The 27804-nt window shown below is 44.3% G+C and overlaps 1 protein-coding gene across 1 annotated transcript; it reads right to left on the bottom strand.

The window, feature by feature from the left end:
- Nucleotides 1-267: 267 nt before the first annotated feature.
- On the bottom strand, nucleotides 268-27804 carry LOC136610175 (polymeric immunoglobulin receptor-like). Its single transcript, XM_066589417.1, has 7 exons — nucleotides 27742-27804; nucleotides 18246-18581; nucleotides 17690-18025; nucleotides 15410-15733; nucleotides 14311-14634; nucleotides 1868-1913; nucleotides 268-563 (listed from the first exon to the last, which is right to left on the bottom strand). The coding sequence occupies exons 1-7, from the start codon at nucleotides 27788-27790 to the stop codon at nucleotides 554-556; spliced, it is 1425 nt and encodes a 474-aa protein (XP_066445514.1). The 5' UTR covers nucleotides 27791-27804; the 3' UTR covers nucleotides 268-553.

The raw sequence follows: 27804 nt of genomic DNA, 5'->3' as shown, positions 1-27804 counted from the left end.
ATGTGTTCCTTCCGAGTCACCTGGGAGCAGTGAGAACAGTTTCTATAAGGTAACTGAAGAATATGAGCCCCCTACTGTCCGTTAGTTGATAGTGCGCCCCTTGACTCTCTCCTGGTGAGATATTGTCTATTAGTGGTAGTACCATCCCTAGCAGCCTATGAAGGGCTATTTGTGCCACCAAAAGAATTAATCTAGTCTATAAAATGTTTGGGCGAAATGCCCTTTTAGCATTTTGAAGTATAGAGTATAGTATGAAGTATAGCAGAGACTGGGTAAGCGGTATTTTTTATTGTAATTACATGAAGGCCGCAACACATACAACGTTGTTCTAAAAAGCAACCTTCATAGGAGAATGGAAAAAGAAACAGATCTATATAATCCATATATTCCATAGTACCATACAATCAAACAAAGTTGATCCATAGGGCTAGTAAAGCTACTGATATCCGCTGTAGGATTCGAGGCTGATGAAGCTGTAGACTTCTGTATACTGAGTACAAAATGGCCGTCTTTACTCTACAGAGTTGTTTGCTTCTTTGGGGCTCCGTATAATTCATTCAAAGCTGCAGGGATATGCAATAACACACATTTGGTTAAACATAACAATTAGGAGCCTCACATATTAAAACATAGGAAAACACAATCAACCAAACACGGGCATAGGTCAGCATGGACAAGAAGACCATCCGTTCTCTGAGACAGCTGTGATACATGTACATGAGTTCAATGTACCCAACCCACTCTAGTGGTGGTACTAGATGTTATCTAGGAGACGCAACAATATAAATTCTGAAAGTCACATAAAGAGAAAAACTGGAACTATTTATATAATTTGGGTTAACGTTACCCACTTGGTTGTCCCAGAAAGCTAATAGACCTCTTCAGAGAAAAAGAGAACAGCATGCCTCTTGATATCCAGGGCTCAGAGATATCAACAATACATAACACAAAGGTTATAGAATATAGGCTGTTTGCCATTGACTGGGAGGCAGCTTGCAGCAGCAGAGACTTCCAACTGGGGGATTTTATTCAATGGAGACCAAGCAAGGCTAGCTCCACCCTATTCCTATTTAGTAGGATATGAAGGATTCTTGTTTTTGTGCTAGATTTCTACAAGAATGGTTTTAAGAATGACTAGGTGAAGATCTGAATAATAGGCGAAGCACACCCAAAAAAAGGTGCCTGTAAATGTTATTTCCCATGTTATGAGAACTGGAGACTAAATCTGGGCGGCGGTGCTGCCAATAAGCTCGAATGTTTCACCCAGATTGGTGGGCATGAAATTTGGAGACAGGAAGGCCAGAGAAAACGAGCCTAGTGTACGGCACAATAGGGATTATTTCTCACAAATTCATATAAATAGATTAGTTTATGGTGAATTATAGAACACCAGCATTAAAAACACACGTTTCAAGAAACAAGGGCTCTTCATCAGTTACAATGCCATGGAGGTGGAAAAAACAATGGTGAGGGTGCAAGGCTGTTCCCTGGAGGAAAATTTTGTATTATGTACCTGTCACAAGGATTGACATGGTGTCAGGGGTCAAGCGTGCGGCTACAGGAAACTTGAGGCGTGCCTGAGTCTCAGTGGCAAACCTGACCATTGGCATTAAAGCAATCCTTGCCACAGGTGCCTGATACAAGAACAGTTTTGCACCCTCACCACTGTTTTTTTTCACTTGTAGCCCATAACTGATGCCTGGAAACATGTTTTGATTGCTGGCATTCTATAATTCGCAATAAAAGAATGTACTTATGTGAATTTGTGAGCGCAGGTTTCGCTGTGTATCGGGTCCATTTTAAGAACGAGGAATGACAGATATACAAATAGTTTTTCTACATGTTTGAGTCTGGATACATTTATCACCTTCCCAAGGCTTCAGTTTGGAATGTTTGGAATCCTTGGAATCCATCTAGAAAAGAAAAACAAAGACATTTTGATATTAGCTTGTTTCCACCTTAATAATCAGGCCAAATTTAGGGAATCTGACATGTGTCACTTTAACGGTCCCTTTACACTCAATGATAATCTTTCAAATGGCCAAACTATTGAAAGATTAAGCAATGTATTTGCATTAAGTGTTAACAGCCATTAACACTTTATCATCTTCATTTGCATGTAAAATGACCTGCAGGAGTTGTTTGCAGAGCCCAGCATGTGTTTAAACACCCAGCCAGCTGTGTAAACAGCTGCTGCACATTCCATTGTTCTCCTCCTGGCTGCCAGCAGATTGCATTGTTCTCCTCATGGCTAGTGTGAACAGGCTGCGGGGAGACCATGAAATGTGTTCATTGGTTGAACGATGGATTTTATGTAAAGTAAAATCTATCGTTTAAATGAAAAGTGTCGGATGCCCATGTTTACATGTAACGATTATCGCTGATAATCATTGCGTGTAAAAGGGCCTTAATATAGAATAACTCTGCTTTTGCATATCCAAGTGATTCTGACATTATTTTTTCGCCACATGTTGTACTTCATTTAAGTGGTAAAAATAGACCGATAGAACCTGTGTAAATTTATTAAAAGGGCCAACATTGGAAAAATTGTGAAAAACATTTTCAACTGCAAATATGCGCAAACATACTGTGCGAATTTTTGATAAGATATATATTTCCATCCGTTTACTTTATTCTAGAAGCACATTGAAAAAACTTTAGTTTTTTTAACCATTTAGGAGACCCACAAATGAAGATTAATTATTAACATTTTGAGCAACATTTTCTTTTCCTGCACCAAGCCAAAACTGCAAAGGCTCACAGGTGTCAGAATACTAGATACCCCCCACAAATGCCCCCCTTTTTTTAAAATACGCGTCTTATTATATTCACTGAGGGGGTCGGGAGTATTTTGACCCCACAGTTTTTTTCAAGAGTTAATGCAATTTAGAGGAGGAAAAATAACATTTCATATTTTTGCAAATATGTCATTTTAAATACAGGCTTTTTTTTCAATAGTCACATGAAAATGAAAAAGGATTTGCACCCTAAATGGATCCCCCTGTTTGTCCCAGGTTCAGAAACATACCCATTGTGGCCCTAATCATATATCCGTATGCACAACGGGGCCCAAACCGAAAGGAGCACCCGGTTGTGTTTCAGAACAGACATTTTGCTTGGAGGCGTTTTAGACCCCATTGCCCACTTGTAAAGCCCCTGAGCTGCCAACGATGGAGAACGCCCACAAATGACCCCTTAACAAATTCATCTAGGGGTGTACTGTGTATTTTGACCTCACAGTGTTTAAATGAATCTAAGCAAAGCGGAAGAAAAAAGTATGATTTTCATTTTTCTGGACAATTATGTCATTTTGAAAACAGTTTTTTTGTACAGCACACATATTCATGAAACATGTGCCCCAAAATGGATCCCCCAGTTTGTCCTGTATTCAGAAACATACCCATTGTGGCCCTAATCTGCTTACAGGACACATGGCTCGGCCTGTAATGGAGGGATCACCCTTTGGCTCTCAGGGCACAACTGAATTAATTCCAGGCCCCATTACTCACTTGTAGAGCCATCAAGCTACCAAAACAATAGAACACTCTCCACAAATGACCCTGTAAGGGGTTAATTTTGTTGCTAAGCTATCAAAATAAGAATAAATAGTTGAAATACAAAATATTCTTTGGTTAGGGAAGACAGGAAACAGGTGGTTGAGAACTGATTTCTCTGAACTGTTCAAGGTCTTCCTTATCTCTAGCAGTTACAAGAACATCCTGTGGTAAACTCACAGGGTGTTCTGTCTCTAAGTTTTTTTTCTTTACAATAGCTCATTAAGAAGGAATGTATTCTTGCAATTATATGCTGACCATGAGATAAGCACATCCTGCCTGGACAGTGGTCTATGGTCTATATAATCTGATGTATTTGCTTGAATAAACTAGAATTTATTCTGATCACACACTGCCTGTGTTGTCAGTTCATGTCTTCTCCGAGTATACTCGCAAGACTCTAACAGATTGGGAAGCAGACAGCATCAGCTGATGGGTCCCCTTGTGACCCCCCACAATACTTGGCGCTCCAACGAGGGACAGAAGCTAACTCCATACCCGTAGCCGATACCTGACGACTAGAGATGAGCGAACGTACTCGGATAAGCACTACTCGTCCGAGTAATGTGCCTTATCCGAGTACCGCTGTGCTCGTCCTGAAAGATTCGGGGCGCTCCGCTGCTGACAGGTGAGTCGCAGCGGGGAGCGGGGCAGAGCGGGCGGGAGAGAAGGAGAGAAAGATCTCCCCTCCGTTCCTCCCCGCTCTCCCCTGCAGCTCCCCGCTCCGCAGCGCATCCCGAATCTTTCAGGACGAGTACAGCGGTGCTCGGATTAAGCACATTACTCGGACGAGTAGTGCTTATCCGAGTACGTTCGCTCATCTCTACTGACGACCCTACCTGCCGACCAGCCGGACCAGAGGTCACGGGACCCCAGATCTACAAAACACCGGTGTAAGGTAAGCCCTTGACTTACCACTCCAGCTCTGGGTTCCCCTGACTTCAGTCACGTGTCGACAGAAGGTTAGTCGCTGCATGTTTATAGGACACTTCTGCCTGTTATTTACGGTGTTCTTAGTAACCGTGCTAGACGGAAGAACCCTTGTGTGTATATTGCCATGCTGTCTGCTGTAGAAATTATTGCTTTTTGCCGGACTCATAATGTTAGCTGTAATTTGTAATAAGATTACTAAAAGCCGCCCAGCAAGGCAAGCTGTGGTCCTTCCTCTATCCCCGTAAGTATAGTAGTAAATAAATATCCTGCCCGTTGCGGACGTGGCAGAAGGGACTGAAAAGTCCATAAGTATTTCTGCCAGTTGCGGACTCGCAGAAGAGAAGTATCCTGCCAATACTTGGCAGGACGGCCCTAAATAAATATCCTGCCCATTGCGGACGAGGCAGAAGGGACTGAAAAGTACATAAGTATCCTGCCAGTTGCGGACTCGGCAGTAGGGACAATAGTGGTAAATCAAGAGGTAAGTCCATAGTCAGAATGGGGTCCGACCAGTCTCAGACTTTCCTGACACCCATTGAGATAATAAGATTGGGGGAAGGGAAGGACATCTGTAGGCAAGCCTGTAAAATATATAAACAGATAGGACTTAAAAAGGCGGGAACCTTTAACTATGAGTTCTGGCAATAGTACGGGAGAAAGCAAGTTAGCCGTGGGGAGAGAATCTAGCAATTTGTTGAGAAAAGCAGGTTAGAATTTTGGGAATCTTAGACCAACAAGTTTGGGAAAGATTCAGAGATAGTCAAAGGTTGGATAAAAGTATGTTAGACAGATGGATAGAAGCAAGTGTAGATACGGCAGTAATGGGTTATCAGAGAAAGGGAATTCTTTTATAGTCTGTGTTCCTTTGGGACATAAAGCAAGTTCATGCAGAATCTGTGGACAATTATGTGACAAATAACCATTATTGTTTGTCTTGTATGTCTTGATGTTATGTAATCTAATCTTTGTTATACGTCTTAGTCTTCTTCAAGAAAGTGTAAGAAAGTTATACCCCACTCACGTCGGTGGGGGCTTTTAAGAATACAAGGGTTAAAAATGTTGCGCTGTCAGAAGCACTTAGCATGTTGTCTTTTCTATGTGTTTAACTATTCCCCTGCCGTCTGTGTTTGATAGTCTGTGCAAAGAAATATACCTCTTATATTTACTAATGATTAATGTTGTGCAAGGTCTGAATGTTCTGGCCGCTTTCCAAAAATCTGTTTCATAGAGAGATACAATTCAAGGTCATAGAAGAAAGACAGACGTTGAAAAAATAAGAAACTTGTAATGAATTACTTGAATTATACGGTTTTAAAAATAGAAAACATATAGGGATTTTAAGGTATATTTTTGCTTTTTGGGTAAATGTCAGTTCTGTGATTGGTTGAATGTCTGTATCACTGCTAAATGCTGTTAGTACTGTACTGTCTCTGAGAGAATGTTCTGTAGGAGAAACACGCAAACAGCCATACCTGTACTTACACCTGCTGCCAAACTCCGCCCCTTTCTGGGCCTTGTTTCATACTGCCGCCCATGGATCCACTCTGTTTCCTCTCTTATGCAACTACTCTAGGACTGTCTTTCAATCATTCTTTTCTCTCTCTCTCTCACCCTTGAAGCTCATTTCTCACCCTTCACTTTACCCTTTCTTCTTTTCTGTACTGAATTTTCTGGCCATGTGACAACAGTATTGACACAAAAGCATGGAGGACAACCACGGCCACTTGGATACTACTCCATGAGACTGGGTCCAGTGGCTCGAGGAGCTCCCTCATGTGTGTGTGTGCGGTGGCAGCAGTACAGGCAATGGTTGACAAATCTTTGGAGTTGGTATTGAACTACCCCTAGTGGTCCTCACCCCTCATGACATCCGGAGCATATACACGCAAGTGCAACCCAAGCACTTATTTCTGGCCCGTCAAATCCAGCTACAATGTGCTCTTGTCATTCTTTTCAATGTTGCTACTACCTTGAACCTGGCTACTCTTCTTCCAATTAAGTACCCTAGTTCAAAGGGGGGGAGGAGAAGACGTAGGTGATCTAAGTATTGCAGGTCAGCTATTTTTAAATTTTTTTTTATATAAAGTTCTGATCTATTTGAAATAGAATACCAGCCTGATTGTCTAGCGGTAATCGGTGCAAGGGGTTTCAGGAGTGCCAATTCAGCTGGCAGAAACTGAACCGCTTGAGGTAATGTTTAAAGGGCCACGATGCCTCACGCGCTTCCTTGTGCTGGAAGGTCCTGAAAGCATATTGGGAACTGACGTGATGGGACCCTTGGGATGTTGTATCAAACTTCACCCATCCGGTGAGGCTCGTATACACCCCGGGTCTGAAAGTCACCCGACCTTCTGTCGGATGGCAGCAGACCAAGCGACACCTCTCCCTGTCCTCACTCTTACGCACGCAGAGGAACAAGCTCTTAGCCGCCTTGGTCCGTCAGTACCCCCTGGCACATGTCCAAGAAGATGCAATTGCAGACACTGTCTCTTCTTTATGTTAACTTAAAGCCCTTAATGAATGTGTCTTCCCAGCCAATACCCCCTTTTGTTCCCCGTTAATAGAAAGAGTTTAAAGGGCCAGCCAGACTGTCAGTATTTGTTTGCATTTATTTTCAGAGGAAAGCAGTACTGTTGGACAGTGCTGCCATAAGGGGCATGGAATAGCCCAAAACCAGTTCACTAGATGCATGATCTGGTATTAGACGCCTGGCCAATTCCCGAGGGCACCGCCCTCTTGTAATATGTTGATGACTTACTGTTGTGTGCTCCTCACCCAAATAGTTGCCTCAATGCATCACTTAGCCTTTTGTGTTTCCTCCATCAGAGTAGAATGGCTCCAAAGCCAGTAAAGACAAACAGTTCTGCAAATCTCACGTAGTGTTCCTGGGCCACTGCCTAGGTCCAGGTACTAAACACCTGACGCCGGAACGCACGAAGGTGGTAAGTGACATGCAACTTCCCACCTCCCATGCTCAGTTGCGTACCTTTTTGGGACTGGACTCATACTGTTGGCCGTGGATACGCTCTGCCTCCATGACCATGCAGCCTCTGTACGACTGTTTGTGTTCACGGCCATTTGCCCTGACCCCGCAGAGAAAGTACAGATAACCAGTGCACCCGCACTGGGGCTGCCAGACTATGACAAACCTTTCCAGATATACGTCACTGAGATGGCGGGACACGCCACCGCTGTACTGACACAAATGCATGGTGACAAAAAGCGACCTGTAGCATACTACAGTGCCCATCTTGACGCGGTGGCTAGAGGGTCTCTATCATGCGTCCGATCGGTTCTAGCAGTCCAAGCACTACTGGACAAAAGTTCTGACGTTGTCCTAGATCACACCATGGTGATCTACACCCCACATGACATACATGGTATCCTGACTCAGGTAAGCCGTAGACATCTGTCTCTTGCCAGACAGATAAAAATGGAACTCGCAGTACAGTCCTCCTCGAACATCTCATTCCAAAAGGTGCACCACCTTGAATCCAGCCACCTTACTTCCATTAGGTGACATAGATTCAAATGGGGGAGTAAGTACAGGGGATAAGTTGTTTTACAACTCCCTGACTGACGAACAGGAGGCATTTGACATTGGAAACCAGCATGACTGTGTGGCCCTCATGGCCCAGGAAACGGCTGGGTTTGCGCATGTCACAGACAAGCCCCTGCAGAACCCCCAGTTTGAGCTGTTTGTGGATGGATCCAGATACCTAAATGACGAGGGAAGGTTTGTAACAGGTTTTGCAGTGGTCACACAACAAGATGTCCTAAAAGCAGAATGCCCCCGCATGTTTCAGCACAAGAAGCGGTACTGAAGGCCCTCACTGAGGCGTGTAGAGTGGCGAAAGGTAAGACGGCAAACATTTACACTGACTCCCGGTATGCATTTGGCATAGCTCATGATTACGGCCCAACATGGAAGGCCAGACAGTTTTTTTTTACCTCAGCAGGACAGCCAATTAAGAATGGTGCAGCGGTGCAGAGTCTCACGGAGGCCCTCTTCTACCTGACAAAGTGGAAAGCTCACACCAATTCCTACACCAGAGGAACAAGAGTCAATGCCATCACAGTCTACACAGCAAAGGCAGCGGCCCTCAAGCCGTGGAAGAAAAGAAGAAAAGAAGAATTTGATAAAAACCTTGGACTTTGATAAAAACCTTGGACTTTGATAAAAACCTTGGACTTTGATAAAAACCTTGGACTTTGATAAAAACCTTGGACTTTGATAAAAACCTTGGACTTTGATAAAAACCTTGGACTTTGATGGTACGCTTAAGTTAAAAGAAGTTTTGTTTGGCTCTGTGCCAAGATTGGGGCTGTATCATCCACAGGCCCTACAGCAGGGCTATGACACAGTAGCTGGATATGTAAAGCACCTGTGTGACCAACTAACAGTAACCCAGAATCTAGTCTTTTTTCTCCCATTCCAGACCCAGACAACTTAAAGGGATCTCACTCCCTACAACCTGGAGACTGGGTGGTCGTAAAGAGGCGTGTCCGGAAATCCCTAGGGCCAAGATTCAAGGGGCCCTATCAAGTCCTGCTGATTACACCTACTTCGGTGAAAATTGAAGGAACTGTTGCTTGTCTTGGGACTAATGGGACTTTTCACGCCCTGCTTTGCCCCCCATGAGAAGGAAAATTAAGGACATTTTGTTTATTGATGGACTTTTGGACTCCTCACTCCATGCTTTGCCCTTATGAGAGGGTGCAAAATGACAATGCCCAGAACCACTTTGTTAGACACCACCAAATACTGGTAGATGGACTGAACACCTCACAGGTGAAAGACTGTTGGACTTGTACACACACCTGGTGCCACTAGTTTTCCTTTCCTGACTGTTCCTGTTCCGTCGAAAGAACTGCTTGCATGGACAAATGAAAACTCAGAAACCAGAGATAGCTGGTGGGGTAACACATTTAGTTCTTTGAACCCTGCCAATTGGTTCTCTGGTTTAGGAGGGTGGTTCATGGGAATTTTACAAAGTATGCTTCAAGTAGTGATGATTTTGCTCGTCATATATATATTGCTTTAAAGTTAATCATGTCTTGTACCACACGTTGTAGTGAAAAGGCTTTTGCTAACCTTTAACCCAGATGGACTTTGGGACCACCACATGACTCTAGGGAATCTGGCAGGAGCCGGCACCACTCGGGTGAAGTACCTGGCATGATGGTGGACCCTATGTCCAAATGGGGGAGATGTAAGGGGTTAATTTTGTTGCTTAGCTATCAAAATAAGAATAAATAGTTGAAATACAAAATATGCTTTGGTTAGGGAAGACAGGAAACAGGTGGTTGAGAACTGATTTCTCTGAACTGTTCAAGGTCTTCCTTATCTCTCGCAGTTACAAGAACATCCTGTGGTAAACTCACAGGGTGTTCTGTCTCTAAGTTTTTTTTCTTTACAATAGCTCATTAAGAAGGAATGTATTCTTGCAATTATATGCTGACCGTGAGATAAGCACATCCTGCCTGGACAGTGGTCTATGGTCTATATAATCTGATGTATTTGCTTGAATAAACTAGAATTCATTCTGATCACACACTGCCTGTGTTGTCAGTTCATGTCTTCTCCGAGTATACTCGCAAGACTCTAACAGATTGGGAAGCAGACAGCATCAGCTGACGGGTCCTCTTGTGACCCCCCACAACCCAATTTTAAAATCTAGACACCTTGAGTCCATTTATCTAGTTGTGTACCGAGCATTCCGACCCCACAGTATTTTACTAAAATTATTATAAAGCATTTGAAAAATAAATAAAATTTAATTTTTTTCATAGATGTCACTTTCATGACAGTTTCCTTTGTTTCAAACAGGGATAACTGGGAAGACATACCCCAAATTTTATAGCACTAGTTCTTCTGTGTTTAGCAATACCCTTAATCTACTTACAGGACACATGGCTAGGCCTATAATGGAGGGAACACCCGTTGGATTTCAGGGAGCAACTGAAGAAATTCCAGACCCCATAGCACAGCAAAAAAAAACTACCGGTACTTCCTATAAAGAATTTTTTTTGATTGTTTGTTTAGATTTCCCACGTCATCACTAAGTGCTGTAATGTTGCTGCGTATGGGCTGCAGGTATATCTGCGACCGTGGAGCACAATGGGCTTTATGTTGCGGATATCTACGGTAAAATAGAAACTGCTGTGTTCTGTTTTCTGTAAGTGGATTAGGTAATTCCTATCGGATCGTGTGAGACCGGCCTAAAGTAGATCGCTACCTTTTTATCACATGACTGGGGACTGCTCACTGTGGCCCTCGGTCACTGTTCCAGGCTCTTAGCTACCTTTTTTCGCCAGGAGCAAGTAGATTTAAAATTTCCTGGGCCCTCCCCACCTTCTGTGGTGCGTCCGCCATTTTGCAACAGACACATGCGCAGAAGCCACAAAAAGGTCTGCAGATAAAGATCCCATCTGGGGACAAATCTGGGGGCCATAGGTAAGTAATTTCACCACTCCTCACGGATCTAATTATCCAATGGATCAGAAGACTAAGGACAGCATGCCCAGTCCTCCGTGAAATCTCCAGGCTCTCGGCTACTTTTGGTAGCCAGGAGCAGGGAGATTTAAAATTTCCCAGGCAATCGTTGGGTTTTGCGCATGCAGACGCCATTTTGCTGATGGACACATGCGCAAAAGTCGAGAAAGGTCCTTGGATAAAGATACTGTCGGGGTACAAATCCGGGGGCCTTCGGTAAATATTTTCATCGCCTCTCATGAATACGATCCGTGAGGGGAGATGAAACTTATACTTTTTAAAAACTTTTTCTTAACTTTACATAAATCGCCGTTATCCCGAGGACCGCATACCGGAGCCCTCGGTGACATCTCCTTGCTCTCAGCTATCTTTGCTAACCGGGAAAGTGAGATTTTACATTTTTTAGGCTCTCCGGTATTCTGTGCATGTGCCCGACATTTTACCTTTGACACGCATGCGCAGAAGCCAGCGGTAGGTCCTTTCAGGACCAGATCGTCACGGGACATGGCGGAGGCCAGCAGTGAGTAGCTTCAGCTCCCGTCACGGATCTGATCTGTGACAGGAGATGAAAGTAACTTTTTTTTAAAACTCTTAAGTGATGGCCGTTATGCATTGGATAACATCGGCTGCGTGACTTGTGGTCGCACACCGCGGTCCCTTGCAGCTGATAGCAGGGAGTTGTCACACGCACAGACCCCGGGGCTTTAGTATACAGGGTCGGCGTGTTTTTAAGGCGTGTTTTAAGGGGTTTGAGAGGGTTAACCAGGCAGCGCTACCGGCATCTGAGTCACATCAATGGGTTCAATTTATTGTGCATTATGCGCAAAACAATTGCGCACATAATATGCTGTACAAAGGGGTCAGAAACGCTCTTTTCTCCTTAGGGAGAGCAACTATATACTATAAACTAAGTGAGGAGACTCAAATGGCCACGCACGCTCCTCTGGGTAATATGCAAATAAGGGAGATGGAATAAATCCTCCACAGTGCCACCTATTGAAAGGCAGCATTCCTTCGAGTCAAAGTGGGACTTTTTATAGAAGTCTTGTTACAATGACCCACTTTGACTCGAAGGAATGCTGCCTTTCAATAGGTGGCACTGTGGAGGATTTATTCCATCTCCCTTATTTGCATATTACCCAGAGGAGCGTGCGTGGCCATTTGAGTCTCCTCACTTAGTTTATAGTATATAGTTGCTCTCCCTAAGGAGAAAAGAGCGTTTCTGACCCCTGTCCCAGGCCTCTCACTAGCAAAAGCCAGACTCCTACTGTACACTGATGATGGGCAATAACCTGGAAACAGCTGTATGTACATGGAGTCTGGCTTTGCTTTTGATTCCCAGTCATTGTAACAAGACTTGTATAAAAAGTCCCACTTTGACTCGAAGGAATGCTGCCTTTCAATAGGTGGCACTGTGGATGCTGTACAAATACACACATATGAACGAGCCCCTACTATATCATTACTATTGGCCCTTTGAAGGCAACCATAAGGTTGATGTGGTCCGCGGTTAAAATGAGTTCAACACCCCTGCTCTAGAGTCTCTATGTGCACTCAGATTTTTCGTCCCAAGGTTCCATCTGGAGTGACGAAAAGGGCATTTAGACGAAACCCTAGATGGAGCTATAGGTTGTCATTATGAAAAGGTAGACCAAAGCTGCGAGCTTTATTCTCCATTTCAACAGGTTTCATTCGTTTTGGCATTTCTGCCGGGCAGAATAGTGTCATCTATTATGGTCTTCTGTCTGGTGCAAATGCTGGAATGGAGGAGATATACCAGTACTGATACTACTAGTTAGAATTATCGTTGGAACTAAGAGGACGAGTAACTTGTACATCATCATCCCAATGTAGATTATGTGCTAGCTGAGATAGAAACCATGCTGATGGTCAACCACTGTGCAAACAATCTGCTCACACAGTGCATGAAAGAACGGTGATGGGTTTGTATTGTTTGTCAAATTTCATGAAGGAAAGTTTCAAAATGTACAAATTCTGCCATAACATTGAAGACAATGATGGTGGTGGGCTACTTCAGCAAGTGGAAACTTCAGTACAGCCATGGGTCAAAAAAGTCAAAATCAATGACTCTTCCAATCTATCACTCTGTCAGATATGATGAGCTATGAACATGTCCATCAAGTGCCATAGCAGTTTGGTTACATGTTGAGTGCTGCTGCCTGTGCTGTACATAGAAGATCTATTGCAATGATAAAAATTAGACCGCTTTCAGCAGCTGCTTGACACCAGCATACTACTAAGGATGCTATTAGACAAGCACTAACGGCTGACACTAGCGCTCGCTTTTTCCCAACAATTGCTAGGCTGACAGTGCAGGTGTAGCCCAACAATTAGTGCAATTACATGAGCGATAAAGGTGTTGTGCCAAGATCAACTCTTATCACCTGGGACCGCACTGATCCTGAGAACGGGGGAGGGGGGGGCTGTAAGTAGGTCCCATTCTACTTACTGTGGGCTCACTGCACCTACTGCAGTGAGGAGATTGAATGGAATGATAGCATAATATGCACTGTGCCGATACATTCATTTTCAACAGGTCTGCCGGAGATAGCCGAGTAGAAGCGCTTGGCTCAGCTTTTGCATCAACAGCTCCATTCATTATGACATCATTGCAGATGGGAGAAGCAACCCACAGTGACAAGAAAACGGGGAATGGGGACCCCCATTCTTGGGATAGGTGGTTGGCTCAGCAGTAAGACCACCACCAATCAGACTTTTTCATGACCTAAATTCCACCTTCCTTGTTAGCTAACACTATGACACCTGTGGAGACCCCATACTTATGTAGGTTGTCACTACCAATGTGTACGGGCCCTTTGACAGGACCTGATAAAGCCTTCAAATTCCTGCATCCAGCAGATGCTGAGTGTAAATGCATACCCCGACTGAAAGACGAAAAATCATTTGTTTGCTTCTCTTCATCATTCAGTTTCTACATGCAGAAAACTGAATGGCGGATCGATCCCTGTAAACAGGTAGTCGCTCACTTATGAACGACTGCCTGTTAATTATGAATGGAGGCGGACGGGTCGGAATGATCCCTGGGCGCTTCACCTCCATTCACTGAGTGATGCTCGTTCCTGTATAAAATCATAGGAACATTCATCGCTGGCATGGCCTGTCGGGCATCTGCACCCAACAGGTTGTTCCATGTAAAAGGGCCCTAATGGACTCACTCACTAGATATGCTTGACATGCGCCTCTATGGTATATACGTCCTTGTTCTTGGGCACTCCAGATCCCCTTATGAATATATAAATTCTAGATCTAATCAAAAATTATTTTCATGATCGTCGAATAAGTTACCATCTTCCACATTCAAACTGATTTCCTTCGTCTTGTCGTTGAACAGTCCCGGGATCTCCACACGACAGCAGTACGTTCCTTCATCCTCCTTCGTCAACCTTTTGATGGTCAAGGACACGTCTCCAGTTTTTATGTTCCCGATCAACTTGTATTTTTCGGACATAGTCCAGGAAACTGCTTCGCCATCGGTCCAGACAATGCTGTTAGTACATCTAGATATTGGACAAGTGTCTTTCCCCCAGCACACAGGGGATGTGCCCTCACTAACATTGTATGTACAGGGTAATGTAATGGAGTCACCTGCGCGTCCAGAGATGACATCAACTGTGAATAGAATGGAGAGAAATTATATGATCACAGCCCATTGTACACAGAGAGTCTCTCCTAAATACATGCGGTGCCTCATGGAAGCACATGAATAGCCTATTGGTCTGTGATACGTATGGGTCGGAAGGGGGGTCGGCTCTCCTAAATACTGTCATACGCATGACAGACGCATGGCCATACCACTCTGCAAGCCCGGCGTCAGATCCCGACCAACGCGGAAAGGTAATCTGTCCACTCAAACATGTTGTCCAAACTGCAGGCATCATGTTGTAGAGCAGGAGGAGCTGAGCAGAGTGATATATATATTTATGGGGAAAGGTTCAGTATAATTAGAATTTTATCCATTTATATATTTGCTGATTCAGACCTGAACAGTCCAATGGGCGGAGCTATCAGTGATTGGAAAATGAATTTTATATAGCCCAGTACAAAAACACTCACGAAAAAAAGGTACAAAGAACATGGCGTTTTTCATAAAAATGTATGGTACCACCCTAACTGCTGATTCACATAAATCTACTCTGCAGAATATAGTCTGCTGCAAAATTTTCAATGGCTTTCACTTATTCAAGAAATAGGTGGAATATTCAGCAATATCTACAATACAAGGAATCTCACTGCCACATGTGACACAAAGGGGCCCACTCGGGCTCTATCGCCCAAGCGCCTACATAAACCTGGAGCCGGCCCTACCACCCTGCTGCATCTATTCTATGTACAAAACACAGTAATATAATGGTGCTCTACAAATAAAGGATGCGAAATACTATACCGTTACGTATCTCTACACGGATTTCCTTCTTTATATCGTTAAAAACTCCAGGGACCTTAACTCTGCAGCAGTAGACTCCACCATCATCCGCATTGGCCTCCTCGATGGTCAAAGACACGTTCCCCTTTGCTAAGTTCCCTGTTAATTGGTATCTTCTTGACTCTCTCCAGATCACATCATCACCATCACTTTCAAGAATCTTATTGTAACATGTGAGCAGTCCGCAAGGGCCGTGACCCCAGCATGTTGAGTATGTGCCTCTGTCGGTGTCATAGGAGCAAGGTAATACCAGTGTATCCTTCAATGACCCTCTCACAAGAGTGACTGCGGAAATAAAGGTACCGTAAAAAAGTAAAATGACATGTAGATAAAGCATTCTGTTTCATTTCTAAGGACATTTTGATTTGCCTTTAACTAGTGGATTTGGCCAAAACTAGCAAAATTCTTCCTAGAGGCTTGCACCATGTTTTCACCTTCCCTTGAAAAAAATGGAAAATTTTTGAAAATTGATGTTATGCACTGTGAGTGTGGATGCACTGTGCCAACCAATTGGTTTGGCTTTGGGCTAAACTTGAGGGCATTATCCTGTTGGCTCCCTAGTATTCACCCTTTAACCCCTGTACAGGGATCTGGACTTCGCCGTGGAGAGCCGAGCAGGCCCCTACCTCTTGGAGTAGTCCTGGTGTGGTTGGCAGCTGACTCACGGTGGTCAGAAGTGCAAGGCACCATGCGCAACAGGCTGAATGGTAACTGGAAAACGGAGCAGAGTTGGGACAGACAGAGAACAAACGGATAGGAACAGGCGCAGAAATGAGGGCAGACAAACAAGGCAGAGAAAGGTGCAGACACACTAGTCAGAGACAAAGAACCTGTGCTGAGTGACAGAAGCAAACACACACCAACACTCAGGCAAGGAAGAAGGATCCCCAGCTCAGCTAAATAGGCAGGTAATAGCACTGTGGAGTATTACCTCCTGCAGTGCTGACAGAAAGTATACAGCAGTTCATTAATACAGAGGGAGCAGGACAATGCCCACATTTGCCAGGAATAGCAAGAGGGTGGCAAGCATGAGTAACTGGTCTAACAAATGGTAAGCCTGACTTAAAAGGGTTGTCCAGTTGTAAACTATTGGTTACCTATCTGCAAGACAGGCCATCAATAGTAGATCAGTGGGGATCTGTTGTCTAGGACCTTCACTTAAAAGCTATTCACCAAGCAAGTGTACTCGTGCACTGAGCTGATTTGTGCCAAAAGCAGACAGCTCTGTTCCCACTGCAATGCTCCGGCTTGGTATTACAGGCAAATTTCACATTGAGGTAATCCCAATTAAGGATGTTATACCTGTAATTCCAACCCTGAACACTGCAGAGGGAACACAGCAGTCTGCTTCCTGCTTGAGCACATGAGCCCAGCAAACAGCTGATCAGCGGGGGTCCTGAGCAACAGACCCCCACTGATCTACTATTGATGATCCTAAGGATAGGCCATCAATAGTTTACAACTGGACAACCTTTTTAAAGGGATTCTCCAGGACCATAACATTGATTACTTTTCAATGGAAATAGTCATCAGAGTTGGGATCAGTGATGGTCAGACCTCAAGTGATTGAGATGAGTTGAAGAACAATGCACAACCACTCATTTAGACATGCCACTGTACCTAGATATGCAATGAAAGGGACTCAATGATTCTGTGAGAGCATCAGAGCCCTCTATTATGCTAGCCAACTGAGGTCACCGATGTTTGAGATCCACTAATAAATCATTGATAACCTAAGTACACCGAGCAATATAATACCAGAACCCTACTGGAAACCTAACAGACCCCATTATAAGTCAGTGGGATCTATTAGGATGTGTTAGGATCTGTTTGAAAACAATTCTATCCTACTGGGCATGGCTCTATTAGGAACAGAAGCCATGACAATAGAGTGATTCGAGCTTTAGATGCCTCGATGCTACAGACAGTTGTGAGACACCTTGACATTAAAATTTTGGGCATTGCTGCCCAGTTTTCTATGAGAAGAAAGGATTGGTTAATCCAGGAGAGATTTTTGAAAACATTAAAAATTCCCATGACACTGGACATGACATCTAGGCATCGAAAGTGCTCAACAGCTCTCTTTATATGGTTGAGGTCATAGCCTGATTTTCACCAAGGGATGAAATACTGGACTATGTAAAGCCAGTTGGTCTTCTTGAAGTGAAAGAAAACCCTACCAGAGGAAGACCCTCTACATGGGATATTGCAATGCTCATAAAGTAATAAAAGAAATCCTACCATCTCGTATTTCCAGTTTTATGTCTTTTTTAATGTCGTTGAATATTCCTGGGACCCATATATGGCAGCAATAGGTCCCTTCCTGGTCCTTTGTCAGCCCACTGATGGTTAGAGATACATCTCCATTTGTGATATTCCCCAACAACTGGTATCTGTTGGATTCAGTCCAATCCACGTTGGCGCCATCAGTACTGAGAACCTTGTTATTACACTTGAAGATACTACAGCTACCTTTTCCCCAGCAAACCTCTCTTGGACCATCATCAGGTGTATATTTGCAGGGTAGAGTCAATGTATCATCTACTGACCCTTGCACAAGATTGTCTGGCATCATGGCTGTGGAGAGAATGAAATTTTATATAAGTCATGTCATGCTGGGGTTGTGTAGGGGTTGTGTCCCAGTCTAAATAGCTAAGCCAGTGTCTCCAGTAAGTACAGCTGTCTAGGAATCTTGTCATACCAACACACCTTTTTAAGGATGGCCCATTTTAAGGGCTACAAACAGAGATGCGTATTGGGAAAGCTGGATGGCCTACTGATATAGAAAATTACTTACGATGCTGTATCTCCACATGGATCTCTCTCTTCAGATCAATCCCGAGACTTACAATCTTCACGTGGCAGCAGTACACTCCCGAATCGTCCAAGTTCACATCAGCGATGGTCAGTGACATTTCTCCATCAGTAATATCTCCTTTTACCTGGTATTTCATAGATTTTGTCCAGATCACTCTGCTTCCATTGACTGTGGCTACAGGGAAGTTGCATCCAGTACTTGAACAGGCTCCCCTTCCCCAACATGCAAGACTTGTATGATGGGTAATGGGGCTCACACAACGTAAAATCACGCTATCACCAACTAGTGCTGTGGTCCGATAGGCCGATACTAGCCCTACAAATGAGAAACAGAGAGAACATTAAATATATACATCCAATCAAAAAGACTCTCCTTCCCCCATAATGATACCACATTCCCTCAATCCTTTAGGTCGGGAATATATTCCAGTTGATCTTTCAGCCAAAGAACAGCTTTGCATAAGTATGCTGAATAGTCTGAACACTGACCTGAAGGCAGACCAACATATGGAATTGAACAACATATTCCATCTCACCCAAATCACCAATCCTAATTTCTGCCCTTTACAGACCAGAGCTAATGTGATGGACCAGTTTCAAGCACAGGTGGAGGAGCTAGTAAATTTGGATAAACAATCTTTCAAAAATAAACAGAATTTATGGTATGCTGAAAGAAATGCCCTTGAGGAACTGTCCCGAAATCCCAACATTAACATTAAAGAGGCTGATGGGGGGGCACGATTGTGGTTCTAGATAAGGCATTATACATCAGAGAGGTGGTGTCCATGCTGTCTAATTCTCTTACATATATGTTTCACTACCAGTGGAACCCCACTGGAAATTATTCCAAGGATCTGGACAACCTACTCGCTAGAGGTCTTACTCTTGGGGTGATTAACCCTAAACAGTGCAAATTCTTTGGGGAAGATCATCCTATTTGTCCCATATTTAATGCCCTCTCCAAAATTCACAAAGATTGTTTTCCTCTCAAATTTAGTCCTATTAATGCCAACAGGGGGTCCCTCTTTGAAAAATTATCTCAGTGGTTGGATGCCCTGCTCCACCCATTGGTCACCTGGGTTTCGGGCTTTCTCAAGGATACTAAATTTGTTCTGCAGGTTCTTGATAAATTACAATGGAAGGAGCACCACAATTGGATAACCTGTGACGTACAGGCACTATACTCTTCCATACCACACAAAAGGGCCCTTCTAGCAATCCGATATCATTTGGACATTTTCAGTAACTATTCTTGGGGTCAGAAAGAATATATTATTATGGTGACTTCTGTTTTGCTAACACGCAATTTTTTCTGGTTCGACAACAAATTTTATTTACAATTATGTGGATGCCCTATGGGCTTTTTCCCCTTCGTTGGCAAGTCTATGCATGGCATGGTGGGAGGATTGTTTCTTGTACAATTCTCGTAACATTCATCCCCAAATTTGCACAGATTGCAGCCCCGTTGCAAGAAGTTTTGCGTGGGCACTCAAAAGAAACTTTTAGGCGTCCCGTTGCCATACATTGAGAAATAGAGCAAGAGCAGGAATTCCGGGTATCAAAAGAAAAACTAACTACTCCCCTATTCTTGCTTATCCCGATTATGCGCTCCCATTTAACCTATACATGGATGCTAGCTTCAAGGGCCTAGGCACAGTGCTTAGTTAAGTACAAGAAGGCAAGGAAAGGGTAGTTGCTTATGCTAGCTGCTCATTAAAGGGTTTACAACGAAATAGCCAATTACAGCTCCTTCAAACTGGAACTCCTTGTCCTAGTCTGGGCTGTGACTGAAAAGTTTAAGGACTACCTTGCTGCCGCCACTTTTACTGCCTATACAGACGAAATAGCCAATTACAGCTCCTTCAAACTGGAACTCCTTGTCCTAGTCTGGGCTGTGACTGAAAAGTTTAAGGACTACCTTGCTGCCGCCACTTTTACTGCCTATACAGATAATAATCCAGTTGCCCACCTAAACTCTGCCAAACCAGGGGCATTAAAACAGAGATGGCTGTCCTGCCTGGCCAACTTCACCTTCCAGGTCAAATACTGCACTGGGAAGAGCAACACCACGCTGACACTCTCCCTAGGCTACCCACTACACTAGACAATATCTCTGAAGTAGACAAATGGGAGGATGTTGAAATGCCGGACTGTACCCTACAACAAGCCCATCAGAATTGCCAAATCATTTCTCCTAATCGCTCATCAGAACTTGTAGACACGTTAAAAAAATGGTTCTTGCTTCAATAGGACAGTAGGATTTTTGGAGATTTGCAATAACATTTGCTCACAGGAGCAACCCCGAAAAGGATATTACGCAAATCCATGGACCCTGAGTTACAGCGATTATGGAGACAAAGAAAGAGACTGTTTCTAAAAGAGAAAAACATTTACAGAAGTTCCATCGATCATGCCTCTGGACATCGCCTGCACCAAATAGTTATTCCCCCCAGAGATGCCAATCAGGTGCTACTTTCTTACTATGACCAATCCGGACACTTTGGAGTCCATAAAACTGAAGCTGTGATCTGCCAGTGCTTTCACTGGATTGGCATGAGAAATGGTATAGAGAAGTGGTGCCAAGAATGCACAGTTTGTGAAACCAAAAGAAGAGCCCAACACGATCAAAGAGCCCCATTACATCCCATCATCACCAACAAGCCCTTGGAAATCCTCACCATTGACCATTTAAAAGTAGAAAATAGTAAGGCCGGGTATTGCTATGTACTCACCCTAATTGATCACTACACCAAATTTACAGTTGCCATCCCTGTCAAATGTCTCACCGCCAGAACCAATGCTGCTAACGTCTGGAAACATTTCATCTTCAGTTACGAATGCCCTGACCAAATCCTTTCTGATAGAGGACCAGCCTTCGAGTCAGAACTGTTCCAGGAGCTATGTGACACCTATGACTGTAGGAAACTACGTACCACCACTGGCCTCACATTGGCTGGCAATCAGGTTTAATCTCAATGGTGCAGAGCCCCAAGGGCGGGAAACAAATATACAAGTCCCTATGCAAGTTGGTGGGTAGTGAGAGAGGTGATAAAAGGAAGTGAAGTAAAGCAGTTAGCAGACTCAGCCAGGAGAGCGTAAGGAGAAAGTTGCAGTTTCTGTAGTCGGCAAGGAGGAGTGTTCAGCGAGTTATTCTCATCCAAGGTAGAGTGTGGTGAACAACCCGCTCCCTTGTTATTCCACAGCAGAGTTCCAGAAGACCCTTTCAGAGGTGCATCTTCATCAAAAACTGTGTTACAGCTGACCGGTGAAATCAAAGTCAGGATCAGCATATTGTCACTAGTCTCTCTGCTTCAGAAAAATACCTTCAGTTACAGTAAACTCCAATCTGTTCATCTAACTTCACTGGTGGGGAAAATTGTCTAGTAATTCAGTCTTCAGCTAAATAATAGAGAGAGAGTTGAAAATCAGAGAATCAAATCAATCTTACTGGATCTTGTCTGTCTTATATTGCATCCTTGTTCACCTGAGACAAAGTCCTTCACAGACAGTTGTAAAGTTGTAAAGTTAACCTGTTGTTTACCGATACCAAAGTCAGTAAAACTGCTCACTCTCGGTTTACAAAACTATACTGGACTGGTCTCTGTTTCTGCGTCATCATCATCCGGAAGGTCCAAATAGAGTGTGGCGTCAGCGTGACAACAAAACGCCTCTGGCTATACCAACTATAAGTGCATTGGGGCATTACACATGTATTATAAGTGGCACATAGTAGGTGGGGGCATTGCTCTCGACCATACTGTTTTATGCTAGATTTTCTGGTCACAAAGTAGGTGGCTGTTATGAACTAAGTCATCTTATGGCTTACTGTTAGCTGTCTTGATGGTCAGTGTTCCTATGTTCTCCGCTGCTCCACTGTTTTCTGTGTGGACCCAAACCACCTGTACTGCCTGTTTTTTTTCTGTTCCTTTGTTGCTAGTGCGGTGTGCCTGTTCCTGGTCTTTGTTTTATTATCTGCTGCATCCAGCCTGGTCATCTCTGATGGTCCCACCTCGAAGGGGACCACAATCTTGTCTCGCCCCGCTTTTAGGACATCTGGTCACCATGAAGGTGATTACCTGCCAGGGTGCCGCAACTCCCTGACTGGTAATCACTCAGTGGCACTGCTGTGGGATGCACACAGTGATGGCAGTGTGTATAGCCAGGATTTTCCTCCCTTGACCTCTCCTCCTTGGTTTCGCAGGAGAGGAGAGGAGAGGCGGCATCCAGCCACACACACCTCCGCCCGCAGAAGCACAGAGAAGCAGCAGTACTTTAAAAACAAGGAGGAAGTAACTATATCGATTTTAGGGGGGCTACTATGGGGATCACTACTCATACTGAGGCCGATATAGGGGACACTATTAGTAATAGTGTCCCCTATATCAGCCCCAGTAGTAATAATATTACTACTGAGGCCACTGTGGGGGTGATTATTACTACTGGGGCCAATATAGGAGGCACAATTACTACTGAGGTCACTGTGGAGGTCATTATTACTACTAGGACTGATATAGGGGACACTATTACTACTGAGGCCACTCAGCTTGAGCTATGCTGTGGCAAATTATGCAGCTTTTCTGCATCCAAAAACAGTCAAAATTTGCACCACTGGTGCAGATTTTGATTGGAAATCTGCCACGTATCCGCAGCTGATTTCATACTATGCGGCACTCCTCCTAACCTCCTCCAAAGGCTTCCAACAATCAGTGCTCCCCGGCTTCCTAGTGAGCTAGTCAGTTGTGGCACCACTGGTCAGGTGAAGTCATTGCAGGCCGCATATATCTATATTACACTCAAGTTCAGCACTATGGGGCAATTCCAGCAACCTCATTCGTTCTGATTCACAATTTTAGCAACCTGATTGGTTGTTTGGCTTGTCTGATTCAACCTGATTGGTTGTTAGTGCCGAACTTGAGTGTAATATAGATATATGCTTACAGGCCTCTGGGAACCGGAAGCCAGGGAGCGCTGACAACGGTCAGCCTTTGGAGAAGGTGAGGTGAAGCGCTGCATAGTATTTCCAGTCAAAATCCGCACCAATGCTAAGGATTTTGACTGTTTTTTGCTTCCTGTCTCTTATATAATGATGGAGGTGAAATCATGTTGTGGTAAGCCCCGCCACTTACCCCACCTCTCTGTCCCGCTTTGACCCTGGGAAAATCTGGTGACTTTAGAAAATATAATGTCCTCCCTGCCCCAAGAGGAGGTGGGAGTTCAGTGATTGCATGATTTCCATAGATCCTAGCAGCAGCACAAATGTCATTGCTTTGGTGTTCAGACTCATCTCCACGTTAATTTAGTAGCATCAGTCACTATTGCTGGACATACAGTTTTACAAGTTTTCGGCCAGCAGCTCCGCCATAAACACACACGCTTGGATCAGCGGAGCATAAGCTGGTTTATCTCCCATTGAACACCAGATTGGGCATGGTTGGATCTTGCATATTAGATTATAGGGTTTCCAAGGCAAAGGTTTTACAGGGTAGGTCACCAGGTCTTTCCCTAACCCTCCCCATTTTTCCGGGTTTGGGATCGGAGTATATGGATGACTCCTACATCGCTTGGTGCAAAACCGAAAAACATGGAGGGAGCTTGCCTTTAGGGTCGTGAACGACTAAATCGCTAACAACATATTAGATTATTGATGGATTTTGCAGAAGTGAACCCATCATCATGTATATTTCATGGCTTCATACAACCAACAAGCCTTAGTCCACACCCATAAAGGTCCATGGGATTGCACTGCACCTCTATGTGCCTCTGACTCTATAAGGAGGTGTACAGCAGTTTTTGTGGTACATTCCCTCAGATGTCATACCAGAGGTATATTCTTCCCTAGAAGTAGGAGCGTAGTTAAAGGCTCATGGTCCTAGGTGCAAAAGTTTATCTTGGGCCCCCCAACTTCTCTTCATCAGCAATGATCTAAGTAATATGGTAGTATAGGGAGGTGCCATTTGTTGGCTCTGTCATATGAATCTGCAGAGACTCTTGTTTTTCAGAGGATTAGAACATGTTGCAATTTTACAGCACAAACAACAGTGTACAATCAGCAGAAGTTGTGAAAGTCTCTGGCAATGACTTCCCAACATTTGGAAAGCATGCAATTTTTTTTCCACTATAGGCAGCAAACATTCAAAACACATTTGCCCTACAGTCGTGGCCAAAAGTTGAGACTGACACAAATTGTGGTTTTCACAAAGTTTGCTGCTTCGGTGTTTTTATATCTTTTAGGCCGCCTGCAGATGGCCGGGTTGGATGCCCTGCGAGAATTCTCGCAGGGGACCTGACCCGCGCCCTGCAGGGACCGTGGCTCCGGCTCTGTGATGTACCGGCTGCTGCCCAGCCGGCGCTTGCGCAGAGCAAAGCCAGAGCACCGGGAGTGACATTTCTGTGCGGGCCTCTGCGAGACCCGCACAGAAATAGAGCATGCCGCGATTTGTCTTCCACGTGTATTTTCACAGCCGTCTGCATAGGATTGCATTTTGTAATGCAATCCTATGCAGGCGGGCACGGGCGGAAATTCTGCGGAAAAATCCCGCCGCTGAATTTCCGCCCGTGTGCAGGGGCCGTAGTCAGAGATTTCTATGGTTACTGAAGTACAATTATAAGCCTTTCATAATGTTTCAAACTTTTTTTTGAAAAATACATAAAGTTTAGGCAAAGACTCACTATTTCGGCTGCCTTCACATCTGCGCTGGAACCTCCATTCAGAGCATCCATTGTAGATCTGGCACAAAATACTGGAAGTAACACTGCCGATGTGAAAGCAGCCTTACGGTGTTAACCATTACTTTCCAAGGCTTCTGCAATTTGCCCTGGCACGCTGGATATCAGCTTCTTGGCCAAATCCTGAACGATGACAGCCCATTCTTCCTGATCAGTGATTGCAATTTATCACTATTTCTGTATTTTTTTTTGTCTACCTGCTTTCTGAGGATTGACCACAGATTGTAAATGGGATTGTGATCTAGGAAATCTATTGGCCAGAGACTGAAAGTTTCAACTTTTGTTCACAGAGCCACTTACTTATCACTTTTGCCTTGTGACGAGATGCTCCATCTTGCTGGACAAGGCATTATTCATCACCGCATTGCTCCTGTATGTTTGGGAGAAGCACAGCTCTACTACATCTATCCTGATCCTCCACACATAACACACACAGCTGTGCTACATCCACATCCATCCTGAGTCCCAGACATCACATACGCAGCTCTACTACGTCCTGATCCCTTCAGCTCATCCAGCAGGGAAGGGATGACAACCAGCACAGCAGACTCCTGGATACAGTGATCAGTCCCTGCTCATATGATCTGACTCCACCCACACAGGTGAGCACATGATGGTGATGTCATCACAGGTCCTGGTAGCGGTTGTCGGCTTACCCAGTATAAGGTACTTTCTACCAAACAGCAGTGACATCACCATAGGTCCTTCGGCCGCTGGATCTCCGTGGTGGTGGTAGGTAAGTGCCTTCTGTCAGGACCCCATAGTTGTGTCTAAGAGAATAACGACTTAGTTGTATTCTCATCTTGTTATTTTTGTCCTACCCTTCCAAGAGCCCCAACTTTGTTCTTCTGTTGGTCCGGCTCTGTGTTTTATACATGCTGTAGGACCTGCGATGACATCACTGTTATGTGATCAGGGGTGGAGTGATGATGTCACCAGTGGCAGAGCACGAGAAGCACCCACACACAGACAAGTGGTCGTTAGTGGTTTGATATTAGTCTGCATGCTGAGGAATGGGTGCATTACCCGCTCTTTTGCATTAGCACAATAGTAAGCATATGGGCATTTTTTGTGGGTTTTTTTTATGTCCCTTAATTATTTTTTTGGTGTCAAGAACGGCAGCAAAGAAGCCACTTCTATCCAAGAAAAACATCAAGGACAGACAGACATTCTGCAAGAAGTACAGGGATCGGACTACAGAGGACTGTTAGGTTGCTTTTCATCCATGGGAGTAGGCTCACTCACAGCCTAACGGCACGACCACGTATAAAGAAGAGGATCTAAACATCGTCCAGGAGCAACTTCTCCCAGCCACGAGGAGCACATTGGTGGTTGTTCAGCTGATAGCTGTTGAAGGTGGGTAGAACGTTAAGGCTTAGCTCACACAGGGTGGATTTGCCACGGAAATTCCGTCTGGGATATTGCTGCGGCAAATCTGGCTGCGGCCGCTAATCCTATGCTTAGCCAGCCATATGGACAAGATTTGTCGAAAATCTCGTCCACATGGGACGGCCAATCTGTCGCGGAAAAGCTGGCTTCAGCCAGTGGTGTGACGCGTTTTTTTCCAGCCGCAGCATGTCAATTTTTTCTTTCCTTTGCGGCTGTGCTCTTTTCTATGGGAGCGCCGTCCAGGAACAGAAAAGCATACGGTCAAGCCGCTTTAAAACCCGCAGCTAAGTGCCGCAGATTTTCGAGCTGCGCTTTCTGAGAGGAAATCTTGCGGTTTTGCCGCAGCGATTTCCGGTGGGATTTTGCCCTGTGAGAACCCAGCCTAAGGGCTTACTTACAGGGGTGTATTGTTACTGCATATTACGTGGTGCTAAAAGACCATTGACTTCTCCTGAGCCACTTCTACCTGCGTTTTCTTTTTATCACTGGTCACCCGGGTGGTGGCTGAGGTTATATGGGAGGACTATTTGCATTCACTCGTTCAAGCAGTTAATCGTCTGATAGATCACCCAGGTGTACAAGTACCTGTAGTCCTTTCTTTACGTTTCCCATTGCTTTTTATTCCACTGATGGCCTCAGCCCAAAACCTGCATCAAGAACTGCAGCGTTTCTACCCCGAAATAAAACCCTCTATATAAAACAACCTAAAGGGTACTTTCACACAAAAATACCGGGCGGGTTGCAACCCTAATCATAGGACAAAAATGGCAGAATTGGGGATTTTTATTCTCTAACCTGCAAAAAAAAACAAAAAAAAAACCTAATAAAAGTTGTACAATAGATACCTAAAAATGCTACCAATAAAAACTCGTCATGCAAAAAACAAGCCCTTATACGGCCGTGTCAATGGAAGTATATATATTTTTTTTTAAAGTTAGGGCTTTTGAAAAGTGGAGATGAAAATCCTCCAAAACTCGGTGTCCTTTTTCCAAAATAGCCTGTGTCACTAAGGGGTTAACCCTTGTATTTAGATGGTGAAATCCGCAGCATAAATAGGCGAGATAGATTTAAAATCTGCGGTTTCAAAAATGCTGTCCGTTTGGTGCAGAAATGTTCCAGTCCATTTTCAGGAGATTTTAGACATCTTCCCCCATTGCTTGTACTGTAAATAGTGCAGAACCTCCGACCCATGTGGAGCCGACCTAAGGGTGGTAGTTTACCTTGAGGAGCCTCTTACTTAAAGCTTCCCTTAATATATGTTATTACATTGAAGCTCCCTAGTATCTAACTATCCATCCACATTGATGCCATAAAAGACCCATCCGCCTATAGCCATAATGCAATGCTTCCTCGGCTCTTACCCGGAGTTAGGAGGGCCAGCACGGACAGCAGTAGTGTGTACATCCCCATCGTGTAGAATACCC

The sequence above is a fragment of the Eleutherodactylus coqui genome, chromosome 2 (genome assembly GCF_035609145.1).
Source record: "Eleutherodactylus coqui strain aEleCoq1 chromosome 2, aEleCoq1.hap1, whole genome shotgun sequence".
In the NCBI taxonomy this organism is placed as follows: Eukaryota; Metazoa; Chordata; class Amphibia; order Anura; family Eleutherodactylidae; genus Eleutherodactylus; species Eleutherodactylus coqui.
The sequence above is the reverse complement of the archived record's forward strand: the minus strand, read 5'-3'. Positions and strand labels throughout refer to the sequence as shown.

Coding starts and splice junctions, on each gene's coding strand:
- LOC136610175 (XM_066589417.1), bottom strand. CDS start 27,790: ATGGGGATGTACACACTACTGCTGTCCGTGCTGGCCCTCCTAACTCCG. Junction 18,026..18,245: donor CCATGTGGAGATACAGCATC/GTAAGTAATTTT, acceptor TTCTCTCCACAG/CCATGATGCCAGACAATCTT. Junction 14,635..15,409: donor CCGTGTAGAGATACGTAACG/GTATAGTATTTC, acceptor TTCTATTCACAG/TTGATGTCATCTCTGGACGC.